Source organism: Trachemys scripta, chromosome 7 (assembly GCF_013100865.1).
Source record: "Trachemys scripta elegans isolate TJP31775 chromosome 7, CAS_Tse_1.0, whole genome shotgun sequence".
NCBI lineage: Eukaryota > Metazoa > Chordata > Testudines > Emydidae > Trachemys > Trachemys scripta.
In genome coordinates, this window is record NC_048304.1 from 125,291,132 (window position 1) to 125,311,882 (window position 20,751).

General features: G+C 60.0%; 2 protein-coding genes across 2 annotated transcripts in view; both read right to left on the reverse strand.

Annotated features, from left to right (window-relative positions):
• SLIT1 (slit guidance ligand 1) overlaps nucleotides 1-567 on the reverse strand; it is a gene marked incomplete in the record, with an annotated part of 47,154 nt that extends 46,587 nt beyond the window's left edge. The window contains 1 exon segment of the mRNA XM_034777284.1: nucleotides 409-567.
• The window catches only part of LOC117880596 (slit homolog 1 protein-like), an 89,065-nt gene continuing 68,718 nt past the window's right edge, over nucleotides 405-20,751 (reverse strand). The window contains exons 5-8 of the mRNA XM_034776879.1: nucleotides 2,804-2,875; nucleotides 1,814-1,885; nucleotides 749-820; nucleotides 405-573 (exon numbers count right to left, since the gene is read on the reverse strand). Of these exons, the coding sequence (XP_034632770.1) occupies nucleotides 405-573; nucleotides 749-820; nucleotides 1,814-1,885; nucleotides 2,804-2,875 (385 nt within the window). The remainder of the gene's footprint in view (nucleotides 574-748; nucleotides 821-1,813; nucleotides 1,886-2,803; nucleotides 2,876-20,751) is intronic.

Sequence of the window (20,751 nt, forward strand, 5' to 3'; positions counted from 1 at the left end):
TTCGGTTTGGGCTGGGTGGTGCAACGCAGGGAACCCCAAGCTGGGGTCTAAAGCTCCCTGAACCTCCCAGAGGGACCTAATTGAGGGGGTCTGGTCGTACCTACATGCTCTGCTTGAGACTGTGTTCCTGTCCCTAAATAAACCTTCTGCTTTACTGGCTGGTTGAGAGTCGCAGTGAATCTCGGGAAGAGGGGTGCAGGGCCCTAACTCCCCCACACTCCGCAACACCCTCCACATCCCAGACCCCCCCAGGCAGGCCCCACCTACATCCCAGACCCCCCAGGCAGGGCCCCCCTGCAGCCCAGACCCCCCCACGTCCCAGACCCCCCCAGGCAGGGCCCCCCTGGCATCCTAGACACCCCCCCATATCCCAGACCCCCCCAGGCAGGCCCCCCTGCACCCCCTCACCTGAGCAGCTGAACTCGTTTTTCTGGAGCTCGGGCAGGCTGATGCCGCGGAGGGGGGGGGGGCCCGGCGCACTGTGTGAAGAGCCCGATGGCGGGGCGCTGGCGCAGCCACTGCGCGAGCCAGCCCAGGTGGCAGTCGCAGAACAGCTGGTTGGAATGGAGGCGGCTGGGGAGGGGCAGAGGGTCAGTGTCGGGGTCCCCCCCACGGGGACATCCCCGCCCGCCCGTCCCCTGGGCCCCAGCCGGGCCTCCCCATCCCCCAGGGCCCACGGCCCCTCCCCCATCCCACCCCACCCATGCCCTGCCCCTCCCCCAGACCCCCCCCGCCCCCCCGCACTCACAAGGTTCGCAGTCTGGGCATGTGGTTGAAGCTGGACACGGGGATGGTGCTGATGTTGTTGTTGTTCAGTGTCCTGCGAGCGGCGATGGAGACGGGTCAGGCCCCCCCCCCCCCCGGGGACAGACCAGCCAGAGCCCCCCCTGCGTGCCCCTCCTGCTGGGACAGACCAGCCAGAGCCTCCCCCACATGCCCCTCCCGCTGGGACAGACCAGCCAGAGCCCCCCCCCCCCCCCGCGCCCCCCCCCCCCGGGCCAGCCCCCCCAGGCCCCCCCCGGATGTCCCCCAGGGCGAAGCGCTGGGCTGTGGGAGGATGCACAGATGGTCCAAGCGGCTAGGAGGAGCCACTTGGCGCCGGCTCTGAGAGGATCTCGGGGGGCAGGCGCTGGGGCAGGGCCGACACGGGCTGTGAGAGGCTGGGCCGGCGCGAAGGGGGTGCTCTGATGCTCCGTGCCCCCTGCTGCCCGTGGTTGGGGCTCATCCCCCCGCCCGAGCTCTGTGCCGCTGGTGACTGGGGCTTGGGCTGAGTGTCCGAGCTCCATGCCCCCTGCGACTGCCCCCCTGCCCCCAAGTGCTGCACCCCCAGAGCCTGGGGCTGACTCCCCTGAAGATCTGACCCCCCCCAGTGTACCTCCGCGCCCCCCCAGGGCGAGCACCCGACAGTTTGGTGGAGCGGGCAGTTACGTGTGCTCCTGCCAGCTGATCCGCTGGGAAGAGCAAACGGGACCAATGCCCAATTTTCTCTCAATTTTTCTCAAAAAAGTCGGGACAGCTGGGACAGAGCTTAAAAGCGGGATGTCTGCCCCCCCTGCCGGGGAGGGGAGGGGCTGCCCAAAGGGGCACCCGCTCTGCGGGACAAGGAGAGAGCGGGTCACACCCCTGGCTAGCAAGGCCCACAACACTGGCCCCGGTTTGCTCAGCGAGGCTTGGCCGGGCTGGCCACCCCAGACAGCCTGTTCCCGGAGCTGGCATCTGGAGACTTCCCCACCCCAGGACAGCCGAACTCACGGCTCCGAATCCAGCCCGCGCCCCCCAGAGACGCGGAGAGCCCCGTGCCCACCCCACTTACAGAACCTCCAGGCCCCGCAGCGCGCGGAAGGCCCCGTCCTCAATACAGCCGATCTGGTTCTTATCCAGCTGTCTGCACAACAAAAGGGGAACCAGTTTTGCTGAACAGACTCTGGGCCCCAGGATAGTCTGCAGGCTGGGCCGGGCCCTGAGCTGGGCAGAGGAATGTCAGGGCCCAGGGGGCTGCGGGTCAGGAGTGAGGGGCACTGGCAGAGCTGGGGGGAAGCCCAGGGTTGGGATGGCAGGGAGCTGTGGGTCGTGAGTGAGGGGCGACGGCTGAGCTTGGGGGGAGCCCAGGGCCAGGACAGCAGGGGTTGCGGGTCGTGAGTGAGGGGCACTACAATTATTATTTGTTATTTAGAGTGCCCCGAATGTCCCGGGCAGTCTCCAAACACAGGGTAAGCGCCAGGCTCTGTCTGGCAGAGCGACCGCTGGGGACCTGGCACTGGAGGGGGTGGCCCTTGGTAGAGCTGTGTGGGGAGGCTTACGCAGTATCTGCTCCCATGGGGCCCCCTCCTGGCCTGAACTAAGCAGATATCGCCCCAGGTGTGCCCCAGGGCAGGGCTGGGCCCCTGGGCACCACCATGCCTCCTGGCTGTGAGCCCGGGGGCTTTGGCCAGGGGCCGCCCCCCTGCCATGGAGACGTGGCTCTCCCGGGCTGAGCCCCCCCCCATCGCCACGCTCGGTGGATCATCTGAGGGTCGTGCGGTGTAGGGCAGCGTCCATCCGTCTGCATCCCTGGGGAGCCGCAGAGCACGGGACGCCCCAGGGACTCCAGTGCAACAAGTCCGAGCCCGTAACCGCCCCCGCTCCTCACGGCTGTCTGCACCCCGAGACCCGTCCTTCCCCAGCTGGACTCCCCACGCCCCAGCGCCCCCAGCATGCAGGATCCTGGAGCAAAGCACCGGGGAGCCCCTGGCACAGCTCCGGGGCCCGTCCCAGAGGGGGAGGGGAGCCAGGCCGGAGGAGCGGCTGGACCACGGCGACTCACAGGTTCTTCAGGTCGGTGGCTCCGCGGAAGGCTTTCCTCGGCACGGCCTGGAGGAGGTTCTCGCTCAGGTCCCTGGGGAAACAAAACGTGGGCAGCGAAATCAGCGAAGCCCCAAAAGCGACGTCCCCTCCCTGAGAGCAGGGCAGGCGCCGGGGGAACCGGGACGTGTCGGGTCAGCTCAGTGCCCCCGGCTGCTATCGCCAAGCCGGGGGCAGGGACAGCGCCCCCCGGTGGGCAGCACGCAGCATTAGTGATCAGTGTGATAGCCGGGGCCTGGCACAGCCCCGAGTATCACCTCCTGTTTTAGGGGGTCGGACTGACGCCGGGGCTCCCCCAGGACTCTCCGGGCTGGGCTACGCTGCAGTGAGGTCGGGCAGAATTCGTCCCTCCACCTGGCTCCTGTCTCTTGCGCTACGTCTACACTGCAGCGCTCCAGGGTGGGCTCCACCTACGCTGATGGGGGGTCGCTGCAGGTGACCCTCCTGCCCGAGCGACAGCAGCTGGGGCAAGGGAAGAACTCTGTCCACCAAGCGCTGTCTGCATCGGGGGGATGTCTCAGAGAGACGGATTCATCCCGGCGATGGGAGAACCCCCCCACTCCTCCCACTCAGCTGGGCGGAGACGGCCAGACAGACAGCCCTGCCGCGCGCTGGCCCAGTAAGTCAGGAGAGAGCCAGCGCGGCTGGGCCCAGGCCCTGAGCAGCCAGTTTCCACGGAGGACTCTGTCTGCAGCCTCCCCAGGCTCGTGGCCAGGACGAGCGCTGTCAGGGATGGCTAAGGGCAGGGCGGAGCTGCATGGGGCCGGGGCAGGGCGTGTCCAAACGGTACTGGATGGGACGTGTTAAGAAAACCGACCCTAATGGGAGCCTGATTGGCCTGCACTATCCCTTGGCCATGTGACCCAGGATCAGCGCCCACCCCTGCTGGGACGTCGCTAATCATCCAAGCTGTGCTCTGAGGGGGAGGCGCTCTGCCTCGGTTTCCCTGTCAGTACAATGGGAAGAACGATGGTCCTGCCTTGAGGTTGAATTTGCAAAGGGCCTTGCCAGGCACAGCTTCCCTGGGACTAGGAGGCAGCAGGTTTCCCAAGGAGAAAAGGGCAGGAGGACTTGGTCCCCAAGCAGTGACACGGGGAAAGACTGGCCTTCAGCTCCGAGAGCCAATCCAGAGCCTTGTACCAGCCGGCCAAGGGCAAAAGGGGGGTTTTTAAGGGGCTTCTAGCTCTGTGAGCGTTGACATGCAGTTCATGTTCTGCCCAGGGGGTGGCGCTGACAGGCTGTCCGGGAGCTGCAGAAATCCCCACGTCAAACCTGGGTAAAGTTCATTACCTCGGCCCCGCAGAGAAGAGCCCGGGGACCTGGGGGGGCTCGTCTCTCTCACCGACAGCCCTCGGTCCAATAAATGACAGAGCCCTGGGGGAGACGGGATCACAGGGGTCACCTAGTCTAACCCCCTGCCGAGATGCAGGATTTATTGGGTCTAAACCATCCAAGCCAGACAGGAGCTGTCCGTCACAAGACAGCTTGTGAAGGAGCTTCCAGAAGCTCCCCAGGCGTCTGTGCCTCTGTCCGACTGCTCTTACCGTCGGGACAGTTTCCCTGAGATTGAATCTACATCTGCTGGGCTGTAGTTTGAACCCGTTGCCTCTTGTCCTGCCCTCGTGGCAAGAGAGAACAACTTTTCTCCATCTTTTTGATGGCAGCCTTTCAAGTCTTTGAAAGCAGATCTCATGTCCCCCCTCATTGTTTAACCAATTCTGTATGCGCTTAATGGTAGTTCCGCCAAGACTGCATTTCTCCAGCTCCTTATCACAATGTCATGGGACACTGTCAAAAGTCTTGCTGAAGTCCAGGTATATTATGTCCACTGCTTTCCCCCACCCACCTTGTCTCCCTCCCTTTGGTGTTTTCCAGACCTTCCCCACCATCCGCCCCACCCCGGGACATGTCACAGGGGGATACCCTCCCGCCCCCCCTGCCCTGGCACGTGGAACAGGGTCCTGAGGGAAACTGAGTCCCCATGATGGTCAGAAGGGGAAATACCTTTGTGACCCGCATATAACCCCACTTCGTGCCCCGATGCCCCCGTCCTAGGCTTTCACTCCTGGGGAATGCCAGTGCCTGGTTGGGGGAGCAGCTGGGATCTCGACTGTTAGCTCTTGGGGGGATAATCCATTAAAATCCCCTGGAAACCCCAGGAAGAACCAAGCCGGCTTTCTGAAATGACCCAAGTCAGGTGCTGCCTTCCTGAGGAGCCCCATTCCTCAGACACACAACGGCCCCATCCTGCCCCCCTCCCCCGAAAATTGGCTGTTCCACAAGGGAAACCAGTAACCAGTGCCCCCCAGCCCACAGCTCGGTGTAGTGCCCTTAGACACTGGTACGGGTCAGGGCTGTCAGCCCCTGCCGGCTAGAGACTGCACCCCCCGACCCCGGAGGCATCGCCACTGAGCAGGGGAGGGGGGGGAGCAGGGGGTGCAGGTGTCAGGAAACCTGACAAAATCCCAAACCCAGGCACCTTGTCTGCCCTGCTCTGCCTGCCCCACCTCCCCGCCCTTCCCACGCAGCACCTGAGATCCCGGCCCCCCAAATGCAGCGCTGGGCCCAGACCAGCGATTTCCATGTTCAATGCCAGGAGGGAAGGAGTGACTTTGGACTCCAGACCCACGCCCCAGCCTTGGCCCTACGCCCAAGCCTCACGCCCCAGCTTCAGCCCCACGCCCCAGCCTCACGCTCCACACCCCAGCCTCAGCCCCACGCCCCAGCCTCACGCCCCACGCCCCAGCCTCACGCCCCAGCTTCAGCCCCACACCCCAGCCTCACGCTCCACACCCCAGCCTAGGCCCCACGGCCCAGCCTCACACCCCAGCTTCAGCCCCACGCCCCAGCCTCACGCCCCACACCCCAGCCTAGGCCCCACGGCCTAGCCTCACACCCCAGCTTCAGCCCCACACCCCAGCCTCACGCCCCACAGCCCAGCCTCGGCGTTTGCTCAAAGACTGACACCTGAGACAGGCGTCTCACGTCTCAGCCCCCCGGCCATGTTCCCGTGCCAGAGAAATCCAAAGTACAAAACGCCAACAAATGGACTGATCCTGCCTGTAAATCCTGCCCCCCCAAAACACCCCCAAAACGTGCCCCCATCGGCACCTCCCTCCCCTGCCCACCCGCCTTGTGTCTCCTGCTTTAACGCTGTAATTCCAGGGGGTCTGTGCAGCCCCCAGCACAATGGGGCCTGATCCTGAGCGGGCCCCCGGGCACTGCTGTAACACGTGTGCCAAACAACCGTTCTAGCAGAGACGCCTCTGAAGGGCACTTGGCCGGCAGCTGGCTGGGAAGGAGAGCAGCGGCCTCCCGGCTCTGGCCACCAGGGAGCTGTGACAATTCATTGCCCTGTACATCCGGCTAATCCCCCGCGCTGGCTGGGTGGGCAGCGAAACCTCCCAGCGAGACTCTGGCAGGGCGGGGCTGCAGCCTGTCCCCGGACGGCTCGTGTGCCCCTGGCTGCTTTGCCACCACCCGTGAGGCTGCACCGGCCGTGCTGCCCCCACCCGCTAGGCGCCAGGCCGGGTCACAGATCTGGGGGCAGAATTCCCCGCCCCACGGCACGGGGCGACCCCTGCAGGGACACCGGGGGCTTCCCGTCTGCACCGTGCACACGCCCCATCCCACACTCAGCCCACGGTGGCACCGCAGCACAGCCTACCCCCCAACAGCCTCTATTCTCACTGCCGGGGGCCCCTCGCTTTCCCTTTACCCCTCTGGCTCCCCCACCGAGCTGCTCCTGCTTCCCAGCCAAGCCTTCTCCCTTCCCCTGGATGGGTTGCTAGCCGGCCAGCCAGCGCTTCTTAACGCAGCACCCCTGCCCTGCCGAGGGCAGCCGAGACCCACGGCACAGGGGCAGGGGGTGACCAGGCAGCGTCCCTTCGGCCTCCTGGTTGTCTCACCAGCACCGTCCCCCCGGCGCCAGGCACACAGAGCTACCTGCTCTCCCTCCCCTCCAGTCCGTGGCCCCCAGAGGGGCTGCTCCAGGGGGCTCTGGGGGGTCCTGCGGGGCTCCGGTGTCTCAGAGAAGGCCGCGGACTCTGTGCATGTGAGCGTGGGCCCAGATCCACAGGCTCCCCACTTGCATTGCCTGGGGGGATGACAGCACGTCCTGCCCTGCACTGGTACATGCAGCTCCAGGCGCTGGCCCTGGCGAGAGCGGAGCTGGGCCGTATCCTGCGGCCTCCCTTTGCACCTGGCTGCCTGGCCGAGGGTGCTGCCCATCCCCTGGCTGCTGGCCTGCGGCCCCAGGATGCAGATCTTGGTCGAGGCATCGCGGGGAAGCTGCAGCCCCCAGCGCACTGCCCGGCCCGGCACTAGCGGGGCACCAGTGGATCACTATTCAATAGGACACGGCTTCCCGGCAGGAAGCCCACTCCAGCAGACAAAGCAGGCAGGGTTAATCTCCGGCCCCCGCTGCGAGGCCGGCGAGGCCAGGCAGGGCTCTTACACGGCTCCGGCTCCGGGCTAATCCTGCCTTCATACTTTAACCTGATTGAGCCTGGTTTGGAGATGGGCGCTGTGCCACCGGCAGGATTACAGCTGGATGCAGCGGGGAGGTAATTGCTGCCGGGCGGCCTGGGCCCTGCCTTCTCTGACCCCGCTGGCTGCTAGCCGGGCAGCAGAGACCTGCTGCAACTGCGCGACGTCTCCTTGGGGCATGGAGCTCCCCACACCCCGTCTCCCAGCACTGGGCGGCTGGCCTGGGGGGCCCCCCTCCCTGAAATTAGGGGCCAGATCCCCAGCTTGCAGCTCCATGGAGAGCCCCTCCGGCACACGCTGAACCTGGGTCAGTGACTCACCACCTCCCTCCCCGCAGTCACGGCAGCTGTGCCAGCCCTCCAGCCAGCTCCGCGCGCTCCCCGGCAGCTGGCAGTTCCAGGGGCCACGGCCCAGCCCCGCTCCTCCCCGACTGGGAGATCCTGGTAGCGGCACCCGCAGGGGGGTGGTGACAGCTCCTGTGGGATCTCAGGGCGGTGGGGCTCCAGCGAGGTGCAGGCACCTATGAGCCCAGCCAGCGAGTGCAATCCCGTCTGCAGGGGCGGGAGGCCGGTGTGTGACCAGGGATCACACCCACCCTTTGCAAGCCCCTAAGTCTGAAACTCAGGCTCTGACGTACCAGATCCCGGGTCCCGCCACATACACAAAGATGGCTCTATGCAGTCAGGAATTGCTGGAGCACAGGGTGCTCCCGCCGCGGCCCCTACCCCAAACGCCACAGCACAGGGGAGGATCAGGCCCTGACCGCTGAGCCAGTGAGATCCTTCCCTTCCCCTGGCATTGCCCTCCCTGCCAGCGCCCTGTGTCCCTGCGCCCGCGGCGGGTCTCCGCCCCGTCCCCTGCAGACAGACCCACGCTGCTGCTCTGCCTGGCGCCAAGCAGGGAGCCGGCCAGGACTTTGCCTCCCTCACAGCCGGCGTCTGACATCGTCCGCTGCCGGCACCACATCCCGCACCCAAGCGCTTGGGGTCTCTCCTCTCCCTGCACTGGGCCCGTCACAGCCACCTGCTCCAGGCCGATACAAGTGAATGGAATGTCTATTGCTTGTTAATTCCTGCCTCGCCAGGCCTCTGTGCTGGGAACTCGTTAACATCCAGCGGGCGCTGCGGCTCCCGCTCAGCATGGGCAACACGCTGGCGAGCAGATCAAAGGCGTTAACTCTTCCGCTGCCGCCAGGCTCCAGCCCCTGGGGCTCTCTGCTCAATGCACCAGGCTGGTTCCGGCAGCTTCGGTACTTAACTCCTTCATGCCCGCCATGCCAGGGACAGGATGGCACAGCTGTGCCCCAGGAACTGCCCAGGCCCGGCTCCTCTGCCCTGCCATTGTATGGCCAATGCTACCGGAGCGGAGGAGTTTCCATCCTTCCCGCCAGTGGGGCCGGTCTGGGGAGAGGGACCCAGCCCCCTGCCAGAGAGGGGGATCTGCCGGGTTTAATTACAGAAGCGGGGCCAGATCCCACCTTCCGCGGCATCAGCGTCAATCCGCAGTGACCCCCAGAGAAGCCAGTGGAGTAGCACCAGCCTCCCTGCGGTGTACGGGCCAGCAGGACCTCCCCCGGGCTGCAAGCAGCACGAACAGGACTAGCCCAAACTGAGCCAGAAACTGCCAGAACAGAGACCGGGTCAGCCCAGAGGCCATCCAGCCCTGCGTCCCCTATGCCAGAGGGCAGCTGCAGAGGAAGGGCACGCACCCTGCCATGGCAGTCTAGCACCACCGACTACGGCTGGATGCAGGAGAGGTTACAGCCCCATCTAACGGGCCATCATTCTCCACACTGGTTGCAGGGGATGTCATGCTCTCTTACCCCAGGGCTGATCTGGGCCCCACCAGCGGACCCAGCGACTGCCCCAGCGTCCCCCTCCCCCATCCCTGAGCCACGGCGAAGGCTGCAATTAGCACAGAGGCCGCACCGGCAATTGTGCGAGGCCATTTCCCAGCTGTTGGTCTCCCTCTGTATCTGGGGGGATGCAGGCAACAGCCGGCAGGCAGGACTGGGTGGGGGCGTGGCTGTCTGCAAGCCCCTTCTCGGGCAGAGGGAGGGGGCAGGGGGGCATTAGCCCCAGCCATCCCAGCGTGCTCAGCGCCGCGGGCAGCCGCGTCTGCGAGGCACGTGGAGGCAGTGCGCATCCTCGCTCCATCTGACTGGGCGGCTCTCGCCCTGCGCCGGCTCTGGAATTACCCAGCAAACGCGGGCGACAGACCGGGCCTAGCCTGCACCTGATTCCAAACGCAGCTGGGGCTTTCCACATCCGCAGCACCCCTCGCCCCCAGCCAGCGTAGGGCCCCCTCCCACAACCCTGGGGGAAGCAGCCACTCCAAATGCAGGCCGTTAAACCGGCCAGCGTGTGGTCAGCCTCGGACGCCTCCCCTTCCTCCAGCGGGGCTGGACGGCTACAATGGAGCCAGCCCTCTGAGGAGAACTGAAAGCTACGGCTGACCCCTTAGATCCAGAGAGTTCAGGGCGAGAAGGGACCATTCGAGCGCCCAGTCTGAGCTCGCCTCTGAACTCAGGGGTGGCCAACGCACGTCGTCCAGACAGGGTCTGAGGGCAGCCAGGGACGGAGAAACCCTGGAGCCCCAGGGCGTAATCCCCCTCCCTGGGAACAGTCTGTCCCTAGTGCTCTCACTGGACCGTGTCCGGCGTCCGCTTCTCCCTGCGAGGCCCAGCCCCACGCCCTCGGGAGCCCGAGGAAAGCGAATTGGAACAGCCCGGGAGAAGGCTGCCGTGAACTGGGCAGGGAGTTGCGGACGTTCTGCGGGACTCGTGGAGCGACTGGCCGAGGCCAAGGCCCGTGCTCTGGGGGGGCAGGGAGGACTCTGGCCCCCCGGCCGGCATCCAAGCCCAGCCCAGCATAGAAGTGCTAGATACAGCACAGCTCAGCCTGCCAGCCGGGAGCAGGGAGCGGGAAGGTGCAGAGGCTCCGGCGTTAATGGAAATCAATAGACTAATCAGCACGCGCATTAGGCCACGTCAAGCCCCATCAGACGAGTCGCACGCCGGCGTTTTGCGCTCGGGTTTTCTGCTGAGTCTGTGGGATGCTGCGTCCCAGATTCTCGGCATTGTGGGTGTGCAAAAAACGTGAGAGGCCACTTTGTGACAGCAAGTGCTGCAGCAGTGCTTGGCGTCCCGGTAACTGCACGTCCAACCGGCCCATCCCACATTGCAACGCACCGTTCTAGTGATCACTCTTGCACGTGCACAATTAAAGTGATTGCACAGGCACCTTCCTGGTGACTGTACTGCAGTCACAGCAGCACTCCGTGCACGTTATGGCTGCACGCGTGTGAAAATCCAAGTCTGCACGTTTCTGTAGCTAGCTATGGGCCAACCCTCTGGTAACACTCAGCATCGGGACTGCACGGCTTAGTGCCCCTCCAGCCGAAGGTGGGGACTCGCTGTGGGGTTTCCCCTCGTGCTAACAGGCAGGGACAGGGGCTCCCCGGAGCAGCGGGTTTAACAGCAGAGCATGGGCCTGTGTCCTTGCAAGCCGAGGACAGGGCGTCAGGGAGAGCAGAGCCCAAGAGCCCTCAAGAACAAAGACCCTTTGTATGGAAATGTGCCAGGCAGCGAAGCAGGGAAGAGATCACATGAGCAGCGCTGCTTCCAAACAGATCGCTGCCAGACCCCCTGATTCACTGTCCCCCGGCCTGCCGCTCACCTGCTCTCTGCTGCCCAGGGCGTGCTGGGACGTGGCTGGGGGCTCCGGGTCGCAACGCTGCGCGCTCTGCAGACAAGCTCTGACGGTGGACAGGCCTGGTGTCGGGGTGAGGTGGGCTCATGTGAATCTGCTGAGGTTCACAGCACCGAACCCAGGTGGGGACTGAACCCTGGGCTGTATTAACGGGGGACTCTGGATTTGGGGCAGGGAGGCGGCGTTCCCGCTGTCCACAGCACTGGTGGGAGGGACCAGTCCTGGGGGCTGCGCAGGGTACTGACAAACTGCCGGGAGTTCAGGAAGAGCTGGAGGAAGGGCTCAGGGTCTGGCCCACCTGCCTGGGCGCCAGAGTCTGCAGGTGCCCTGGCTGTTTGCTTCTCCCTGAGCCGGCTCCGGCGCGGGCGACGGGGAGCAGATCTCGGACAGCGGCGGGGTCTGGACTGGAGGAGACGCAGGCCGAATGGATCACAGGCTGGAAGCTGAAGTCAGATTCGAAAGAAGGTGCCAGTTTTGCCCAGGGAGGGTGGCTGGGCTGGGCACTCTCCATCACACTCACACGGCATGTCGCCCTCTCCAGACCGCGCTGTAGTCAGCCAGGAGCCCTGGGCAGGACCTGGGAGGGGTTGGGGGCATCTCTGGCCTGGCTCTGCCCTTGACATCGAGGGACTCATTTCTGAGTGGCGCACCTGAGTTAAACGCAAGCTCCGCTGGGCATGGGGCTCTTTTCATAGCGGCGATTTGGCCCTTGAGCTCAGTGGACAGGACTGGCTAGGCCCAGCTTGCAGCCCCAGGAAAACCCCCGGGAATGAAAGTGACAGACCGTGAGTTTAACCCTCCCAGAGCGCCCCACAACGCCTAACACAAAGCAATCACTCCAGCCCGGCGCCGGGAACGGGAGGGGGCGTTTCAGCCGCTGCACACGCCAGCACAGACAGAAATGCCGTGGGATGTTAGAGGCCAACGTACCGACCTCCACCATGGACCGTCAGCTGAGTTTAAACCCAGGACCTTCAGCACAGACCTCTGCCACTCCAGCTAGCGGAGAAACTCTGGCGGCTCCTCTCTGGCAGCCCAGCCCCACGCTTTGCAAACCCCTCGCACTGAGCTGGCACCGCTCCTACGGACGCCACGCTCAGCCCCGCTGAAAACCAGGCCCCCGAGCTCTGCAGAGAGGAGACAGGACCAGGAGCTGGGAAGTCTTAGCACAACCCTGCCTGAAACGCCAAGCCGGACGCAGTGACAGCACAGCAGGGCTTAGCACTGACTTTGAGAGGTTGCCAGATACTTCACGCCTGGCGCCCTGACCCCTCACCACCCTCTCCGGCAACAGAGATCCCCCTCCAGCCTGTGCACAGAGACGCCTCCTCCCCAGCAATGCCGCCCGGCAGGCTTTGTACTCTATGTGCCCCCCAAATCTCGATGCTGTGTTGACACCCTCCTCCCCTGCCCACGAAGCAGAGCGCTCTCCAGCCTTCACGCGGGGCTGCTGCAATGGGTCGCTGCAGATACTGCCCACGCCACACGCGCTGGCTATCTGCACAACGGCACAGCGCAGCCACTGTCCAAACCAGTCAAACACCCCGAGGCCGGGAACTCTGCCAGGCCCAGCTTCCCGCCGTCACTGGATCATTTCACAGCCCAGCTCCTCTCCCAGATACCGGACACGGTGCCCTTTCATCCCTCAAGTGTGGCCGGCTGGTGAGCCGCAGGCGGGAACACGGTGCTGGGAAGTAGCGGGGCCCAAGGATTAGCCCGCGAGTGTCCCGGCTGTTCTGCGGGGGGGGGGAGCTGACCTGCGGGGGGGAGCCGTGCAGGGCTGTGGCTCTGAGACCCCCCTCCCCAGCACTGTGTGCTGCCCCATTCCTCCGAGGATCAGTCCCTGGGCTCCATGGGGCCCGATGGGATGGGTGCGCACTGGGCACTGCCCTACTGGGAGCGCCAGGAGGTGCGGCCTCAGGGAGCCCCCGAGCTCTGTCCTGTGGAGGGGGCCCGTCAGCTGAGAGGTCTCCCCGCAGCACCGCTCCTCTGAGGTGTAAATGGAAAAGCAGACAGCCCTTCCTGCCAGGCAGGCTGCAGCTCTCCTAGTGAGTCAGCCCACGGCTTTGTGTCCTGGCCTAGCTCGGAGCTAATTTACTTCTGGGCTCTGGGGCTTTTATTGCTAATAAGTGTGAAGTCGGCCCCGCTCGCCAGTCCGGATTCAAGGCAGGTGAGAATGAATCCGCGCGGAGCTGAGAAGTGAGTCCCAGCTGGCCCCGGGCTCTGGCAGCCTGGCCAGCCACGGTGTGATGCTCCTGGAGGCCTTTTCTCTCCGCAGGCTCTTGCCCCACGCCCAGACCCCTGGAACAGCAAAGACTGGAGCCCTCAGCTTCCCGCAGTCACTGTATCATTTCACAACCCAGCTCCTCTCCCAGGTACAGATGGGCCCCAGCCAACTCCCAGAGCCAAACCCTGACCCAGATCCAAGTCTCTAATGGGCTGAACCAGGTCCCAGGGATGCAGGGCTTGGAAGGTTCTGAAACTCAGATCTGAACGCAGCATCTTGGCAGAAAGAGACTCATCCCGTGAGCACACTGGGCTTGGCAGAGATGAGCTGCCCCAGTGGGCATTGAAAGCACCTTCCGGGCTCCCCACACTCAGTGGGCATACGTGGAAATAGGCAAAAAAAAAAAAAGGGGGGGGGACAGAAATTCTTGGCCCAGGTTCCCTGACAGGTTCCCATCCATGCAGGATCCCTATAAAGAAGGTTTTGAATGTACAGGCGAATGTTTGAACTTCCCAGGTGCCTCCTAAATTAATATAAATGAGAAGCTAGAAATTGTAGAAAAGTGATAAGGGAAACAAAGGGACACTAGGAAACCTCTATGGCTAGCTGAGTTAAGAACAATAAGGAGTTTTTGAAAGTATATTATGAACAATAAGAATTCTAACAATAACAGAGGGTCCTGTGGCACCTTTAAGACTAACAGAAGTATTGGAGCATAAGCTTTCGTGGGTGAATGCCCACTTCATCAGATGCAAGACGCTTGTCTCACTTGCGTCTGACGAAGTGGGCATTCACCCACGAAAGCTTATGCTCCAATACATCTGTTAGTCTTAAAGGTCCCACAGGACTCTCTGTTGCTTTTTACAGATTCAGACTAACACAGCTACCCCTCTGATACTTGAATCCTAACAATGATATTGATGCATTACTAGATGGAAACAGTAGAATTATCAATAATGCAGAAAAGGCAGAAGTGTTCAATAAATATTTCTGTTCTGTGTTTGATGTAGTCATATCATATGATGATGACAATGCTCTTTCTAGTCCATTAGTATCTTGGAGAATGTTAAACAACAACTAATAAAGTCCAAAAATTTTAAATTAGCAGCTCCAGAGAACCTGCACCCAAGAGTTTTAAAAGAGCTGGCTGAGGAGCTCACTGGTCCACCAATGTCAATAAGTCGTGGAGCACTGGGGAAGTTCCAGACGACTGGAAGAAAGCGAATGTTGTGCCAGTATTTGAAAAAGGTAAACAAATGATAGGCCTGTCAGCCTGATCTGGATCCCAGACAAGATAATGAGGAGGCTGATACAGGATTCGATTAATAAAGAATCAATGGAGGGTAATGTAATTAATGACAATCAACAGAGGTTAGTGGAAAATAGATCTTGTCAAACCAACTTGCTATCTTATTTGGATGAGATGATAGGATTGGTGGAGAAAGGTAAGAGTGTTCATGTGATCCACTCAGACTTCAGTCAGATGTTTGACTGGGCACCGCATGACACTTTAATTAAAACATTAGACTTAGATATTGGCATAGAAAGTACGCTTATTAAGTTTGCGGATGATACCAAACTGGGAGGGGTTACAACTACTTTGGAGGACAGGGTCATAATTCAAAATGATCTGGACAAATTGGAGAAATGGTCTGAGTTAAACAGGATGAAGTTTAACAAAGACAAATGCAAAGTGCTCCACTTAGGAAGGAAAAATCAATTTCACACATACAGAATGGGAAAAGACTGTCTAGGAAGGAGTACGGCAGAAAGGGATCTAGGGGTTATGGTGGACCACAAGCTAAATATGAGTCAACAGTGTGATGCTGTTGCAAAAAAAGCAAACATGATTCTGGGATGTATTAACAGGTGTGTTGTGAGCAAGACACGAGAAGTCATTCTTCCGCTCTACTCTGCTCTGGTTAGGCCTCAGCTGGAGTATTGTGTCCAGTTCTGGGCGCCGCATTTTAAAAAAGATGTGGAGAAATTGGAAAGGGTCCAAAGAAGAGCAACAAGAATGATTAAAGGTCTTGAGAACATGACCTATGAAGGAAGGCTGAAAGAATTGGGTTTGTTTAGTTTGGAAAAGAGAAGACTGAGAGGGGACATGATAGCAGTTTTCAGGTATCTAAAAGGGTGTCATAAGGAGGAGGGAGAGAACTTGTTCACCTTAGCCTCTAAGGATAGAACCAGAAACAATGGGTTTAAACTGCAGCAAGGGAGGTCTAGGTTGGACATTAGGAAAAAGTTCCTAACTGTCAGGGTGGTTAAACACTGGAACAAATTGCCTAGGGAGGTTGTAGAATCTCCGTCTCTGGAGATATTTAAGAGTAGGTTAGATAAATGTCTATCAGGGATGGTCTAGACAGTATTTGGTCCTGCCATGCGGGCAGGGGACTGGACTCGATGACCTCTCGAGGTCCCTTCCAGTCCTATAATCTATGAATCTATGAATCTATTAGACTATCAAATTCAAACGACCCATTCAGTGGACTGAAAACTGGCTGACTGACATGTCTCAGCATGTCACTGTAAGTGGGGACGAGGGGTGAGAGACTTTACAGCATGAAAACGATTTAGAGTCACAGATTCCAAGGCCAGCAGCGACCACTGTGATCGTCTCATCGGACTCCTGTGTAACGCAGGCCATGGGCTGTCCCCGAAGTAATTCCTGTAACAGGTCTTGTAGGAAAACATCCCATCTGAATGTAACAATGGCCAGTGCTGGAGAATCCACCAGGACCTGGGTGAGCTGTTCCAATGGTTAATTCCTGTCCCTGTTAAATGGACACCTTATTTCCGGTCTGAGTGTGTCTAGTTCAACGTCCAGCCATTGGACCATGTGAGACCTTCCTCGGCTAGATGGAAGAGCCCAGTATTAACTATCTGCTGCCCCTGTAGGTGCTGACAGACTGGGATCAAGTCACCCCTGAACCTTCTCTTTGTGAAGCTAAATACATTGAGCTCCTTGGGTCCATCACTATCGGGCAGGTTTTCTAACCCTCTGATCCATCTCATGGCTCTTCTCCAACCCCCTCCAATGTATCAACATCAACAACTGCCAGACTGCGTGGAGCGAAATCAGGGGAGGCTGCTGGGGAGAAACAGGAAACGAAACAATGACAGAGCTAAGGTACCTCCAGAGGGAAGACCCAGGGTCCTTCAGGGAACAAGGGGGGAGCTGTTAATTGGGAAACCAACCAGGTTAGCAGGTTCGGTTTTCCGAGGCCTAGGATCCAAGGGGCACCAAACCACAAAAGACCCCAGCCTAGGGAGGAAGGGGAAAGGGGGCAGCAGTGGCTGGAGTGAGGCTTTGGCAGAGACGCTGGGAGAACATGACCGGGGCTGTCTGTCTCTCCCAGGCCAGGAGGAGGGGTCTAGGCTGAGTGGAACTGACCCAAGGGACAGGATACAGTTTTGGCAGGACCCAGGTGTACAGGCCTTTTCCTGTTTTATCTCTTTGCTCTGCTGGCTGTGGGCCTTTGGGTGAATAAATACTTCGATGCTTCAAAGAAGCGGTTTCTGAGTCACTTTAATCAGCTGCTAGAGTCCAGGTGCCACAGGTAAAGGGCGGTGGGCCTGTCGTGTTATCACAGCTGGGAAACGGGGCTGCAAGCCCAGAGAGCCAGCTGGAGAGTGCCGGGACCACGTGGTTGGAGGAGGGTGAAGGTGGCAACATCTGTCACCAGACGGCTGCACTCGGGAGGGACTCACAAGGCCCAGGTTTCAGAGTAGCAGCCGTGTTAGTCTGTATCCGCAAAAAGAACAGGAGTACTTGTGGCACCTTAGAGACTAACACATTTATTAGAGCATAAGCTTTCGTGGGCTACAGCCCACTTCTTCGGCTGCATAGAATGGAACATATATTGAGGAGATATATATACACACATACAGAGAGCATGAACAGGTGGGAGTTGTCTTACCAACTCTGAGAGGCCAATTAAGTAAGAGAAAAACCTTTTGAAGTGAAATAAGAAGTGTGAGAATACTTACAAGGGGAGATAGATTCAATGTTTGTAATGGCTCAGCCATTCCCAGTCCCTATTCTAGCCTAAGTTGATTGTATCTAGTTTGCATATCAATTGAAGTTCAGCAGTTTCTTGTTGGAGTCTGTTTTTTCTGTTGCAAAATTGCCACCCGCAGGTCTGACATGGAATGACCAGACAGGTTGAAGTGTTCTCCTACTGGTTTTTGAGTGTTATGATTCCTGATGTCAGATTTGTGTCCATTTATTCTTTTGCATAGAGGCTGTCCAGTTTGGCCAATTTACACGGCAGAGGGGCATTGCTGGCACATGATGGCATATATCACATTGGTAGATGTGCAGGTGAACGAGCCCCTGATGGTATGGCTGATGTGATTAGATCCTATGATGTCACTTGAATAGATATGTGGACAGAGTTGACATCCGGCTTTGTTACAAGGATAGGTTCCTGGGTCAGTGTTTTTGTTCAGTGATGTGTGGTTGCTGGTGAGTATTTGCTTTAGGTTGGGGGGTTGTCTGTAAGCGAGGACAGGTCTGTCTCCCAAGATCTGTGAGAGTAAAGGATCATCTTTCAGGATAGGTTGTAGATCTCTGATGATGCGCTGGAGAGGTTTTAGTTGGGGGCTGAAGGTGACAGCTAGTGGTGTTCTGTTATTTTCTTTATTGGCCCTGTCCTGTAGGAGGTGACTTCTGGGTACTCGTCTGGCTCTGTCAATCTATTTTTTCACTTCAGCAGGTGGGTATTGTAGTTTTAAGAATGCTTGATAGAGATCCCTGTCACGGTGGCTCCGGGATGATTCTCAGCCTGGGTAGAACCGCTGGGGCTGCACACAGCGATCCCCTCTCGGCATCCAGCTCGCTCTGTGCCGGTGGAGCAGGGGCTCTAGGACCCAGCGGAAGGAGCCGCTCCACCCCATTACCCCGGCGGGTTTATTTTTAACAGTTCTGATTGAAGCCAGTCTCCTGCTGCCACTCACACTCCTTCCTCATTATCAGCTCCCAGCTTCCAACAGCCAAGATGAAAGGGGGGAAATCTCCCACCAGCGGGGTCCTGGCTGCAGGAACCAGAGAGGGAAAGATGCAGGGAGTCAGGCTGCAGGCAACGGATCTGGCCAGGGACGCATCTCCCAGGGGGCATCAAGCGCTGGGCAAAGCCACGTAAACGTGCCATAGGCCCAGCATGGCACAGCCCCCGCGAGACTGGCCTACATGGCTTTTCCCTGTCCAGGCTCCGGTTCTGTGATCCTGTCAAAGAGGCGCTCTGAGAAGCCAGGCCTAGGGAGGGCCGAGCGCGTCTCAGCACAGCGGTAGGGAGCTGTGTTATCTCAGGCACATGGTGCCGGCTCTCAGCACCGCCCGCCCACCCGCCTGTCACAGTGCCAGCGAGAACGCAGCTCCTGATCTGAGGAGCTCTCGCTTCTGCAGTGCCCTAACGAGGGCATCTGATCCACGCCCGCCGCCCTTGACAGGGTCCGGAGGAGCCTGCCTGGTTGGTTTCAGCAGGCCCCACTGTTCCGGGAGCTGTGGGTTTGGGCTGGTGTCCGGGGCTCTCTGCCCCTGGCCCCTGGTGGGCTCCGCTCCCTGGATTACCTCCATCCCAGGGACAAGCCTGGATCAGTGTATAACAGAAATCCTTCTTCAAGCCGATCTCCTCACTCTGGGCTCTGCTGCCAGGGTCCCCAGAGGCTCCAGGCTCCCTGCTGATTTAATGTCATTCCAAGACCAGCCTCCTTCGGGAGATGCTGCCTGCACTGCTGGGGTCACCCTCCTGCTCTGTCCTCTGGGGAGAGGGGTCCCTCAAAACACGCAGGCTCCCTGGGTAGGGAGGCAGATCCAACAGCCACTTCCCTGCAGAGCGTGCAGGGCAGCACAGCCCCTCACTCACCCTCACTGCCCTTGGCTTTGTCGTGGTCAAAGACCCCCACGCAGTGATTTTAGTTCAAAGCCTCAAGCCTGAGGCCAGTTTATTGACATACATACCAGTGCACTGGGGTGCAGTCCGAAGACTGACACACCGAGGGCCACTCGCAGGCGGGTTTTTATTTCATTAAACCGCAAGCAAAGTACAAACAACACGTCATGAGTTAAGAAATTAGGGTTGGGGTCAGTCCCTCCCTAAACCGCGAGTTAAGAAATTAGGGTCGGGGTCAGTTTCCCATCCTCCTTCCCCCCTGTACCTTCCTCATTAATTTCTGAGAAGTAGGTGTTTATTTGGGTAGAGGGGCGCTTGGTGGTTTTCCCCAGGGGTGGTACTTGGCACCAGTTTGGGTACATTTCTCAAGACACATGTTATTTTCCGGGGTCTTTTGGTTAAAGATTGGGGGGGGGGTTCCATGGGACGCCTAAAGAGGATCTAGGATTGGCTATTTTTGCAGATAGCTGGAATCACGGAGTGGGTCACAGATCACCCAAAGGCGAAGCTGCATGAGTCAAGAAATTGCATTTCGCTAAAGTTACCTATTGCTTCACACAAGTGGTTATTCTATTTCATAGTGCTGCTGCTGGGGCTTTTCTTCTAGTCTTTCCCTCCTTGCCCCCCAACCTCTGGTCATGACCCTTGCCCGAGTTTGCAGGGAATTGTGCAGTCTAGTCTAGTTCAGGCCCTGGCCTGGGCCCTGGCCTGTAGTGCTTTGTGTAAGGGTAGTTAGCATAACAGATCTCTGTTGGAGGGTTTATTTTGGGGCCTTCAGATTCACAGCTCTGGCTATTAAAAAGAAGGCCCCCCCCTGCTCTATTTCCCCACAGCTTCCTCTGCTGTTCCTCTTTCCCGAGGTCAACGGGGATTGTCTGGCCTGAGCCAACCCCCGTCTAGACAGGGGCTCCTACGGCCGTCCTCTCCAGAGCACCTGAGTGCTGCCCCCATCCCCATCCTCCGACACTCAGCCGAACCCTTCGCACCGCCGCTCCCTGGCACAGCCGAACCCTTCGCACCGCCGCTCCCTGGCACAGCCGAACCCTTCGCACCGCCGCTCCCTGGCACAGCCGAACCCTTTGCACCGCCGCTCCCTGGTACAGCTGAACCCTTCGTACCGCCGCTCCCCGGCACAGCCAAACCCTTTGCACCGCCGCTCCCTAGGCTGATTGACACACAGCCGAACCCTTCGCACCGCCGCTCCCTGGCACAGCCGAACCCTTCGCACCGCCGCTCCCTGGCACAGCCGAACCCTTCGCACCGCCGCTCCCTGGCACAGCCAAACCCTTCGCACCGCCGCTCCCTGGCACAGCCAAACCCTTTGCACCGCCGCTCCCTGGCACAGCCAAACCCTTTGCACCGCCGCTCCCTGGCACAGCCAAACCCTTTGCACCGCCGCTCCCTGGCACAGCCAAACCCTTTGCACCGCCGCTCCCTGGCACAGCCAAACCCTTTGCACCGCCGCTCCCTGGCACAGCCAAACCCTTTGCACCGCCGCTCCCTGGCACAGCCAAACCCTTTGCACCGCCGCTCCCTGGCACAGCCAAACCCTTTGCACCGCCGCTCCCTGGCACAGCCAAACCCTTTG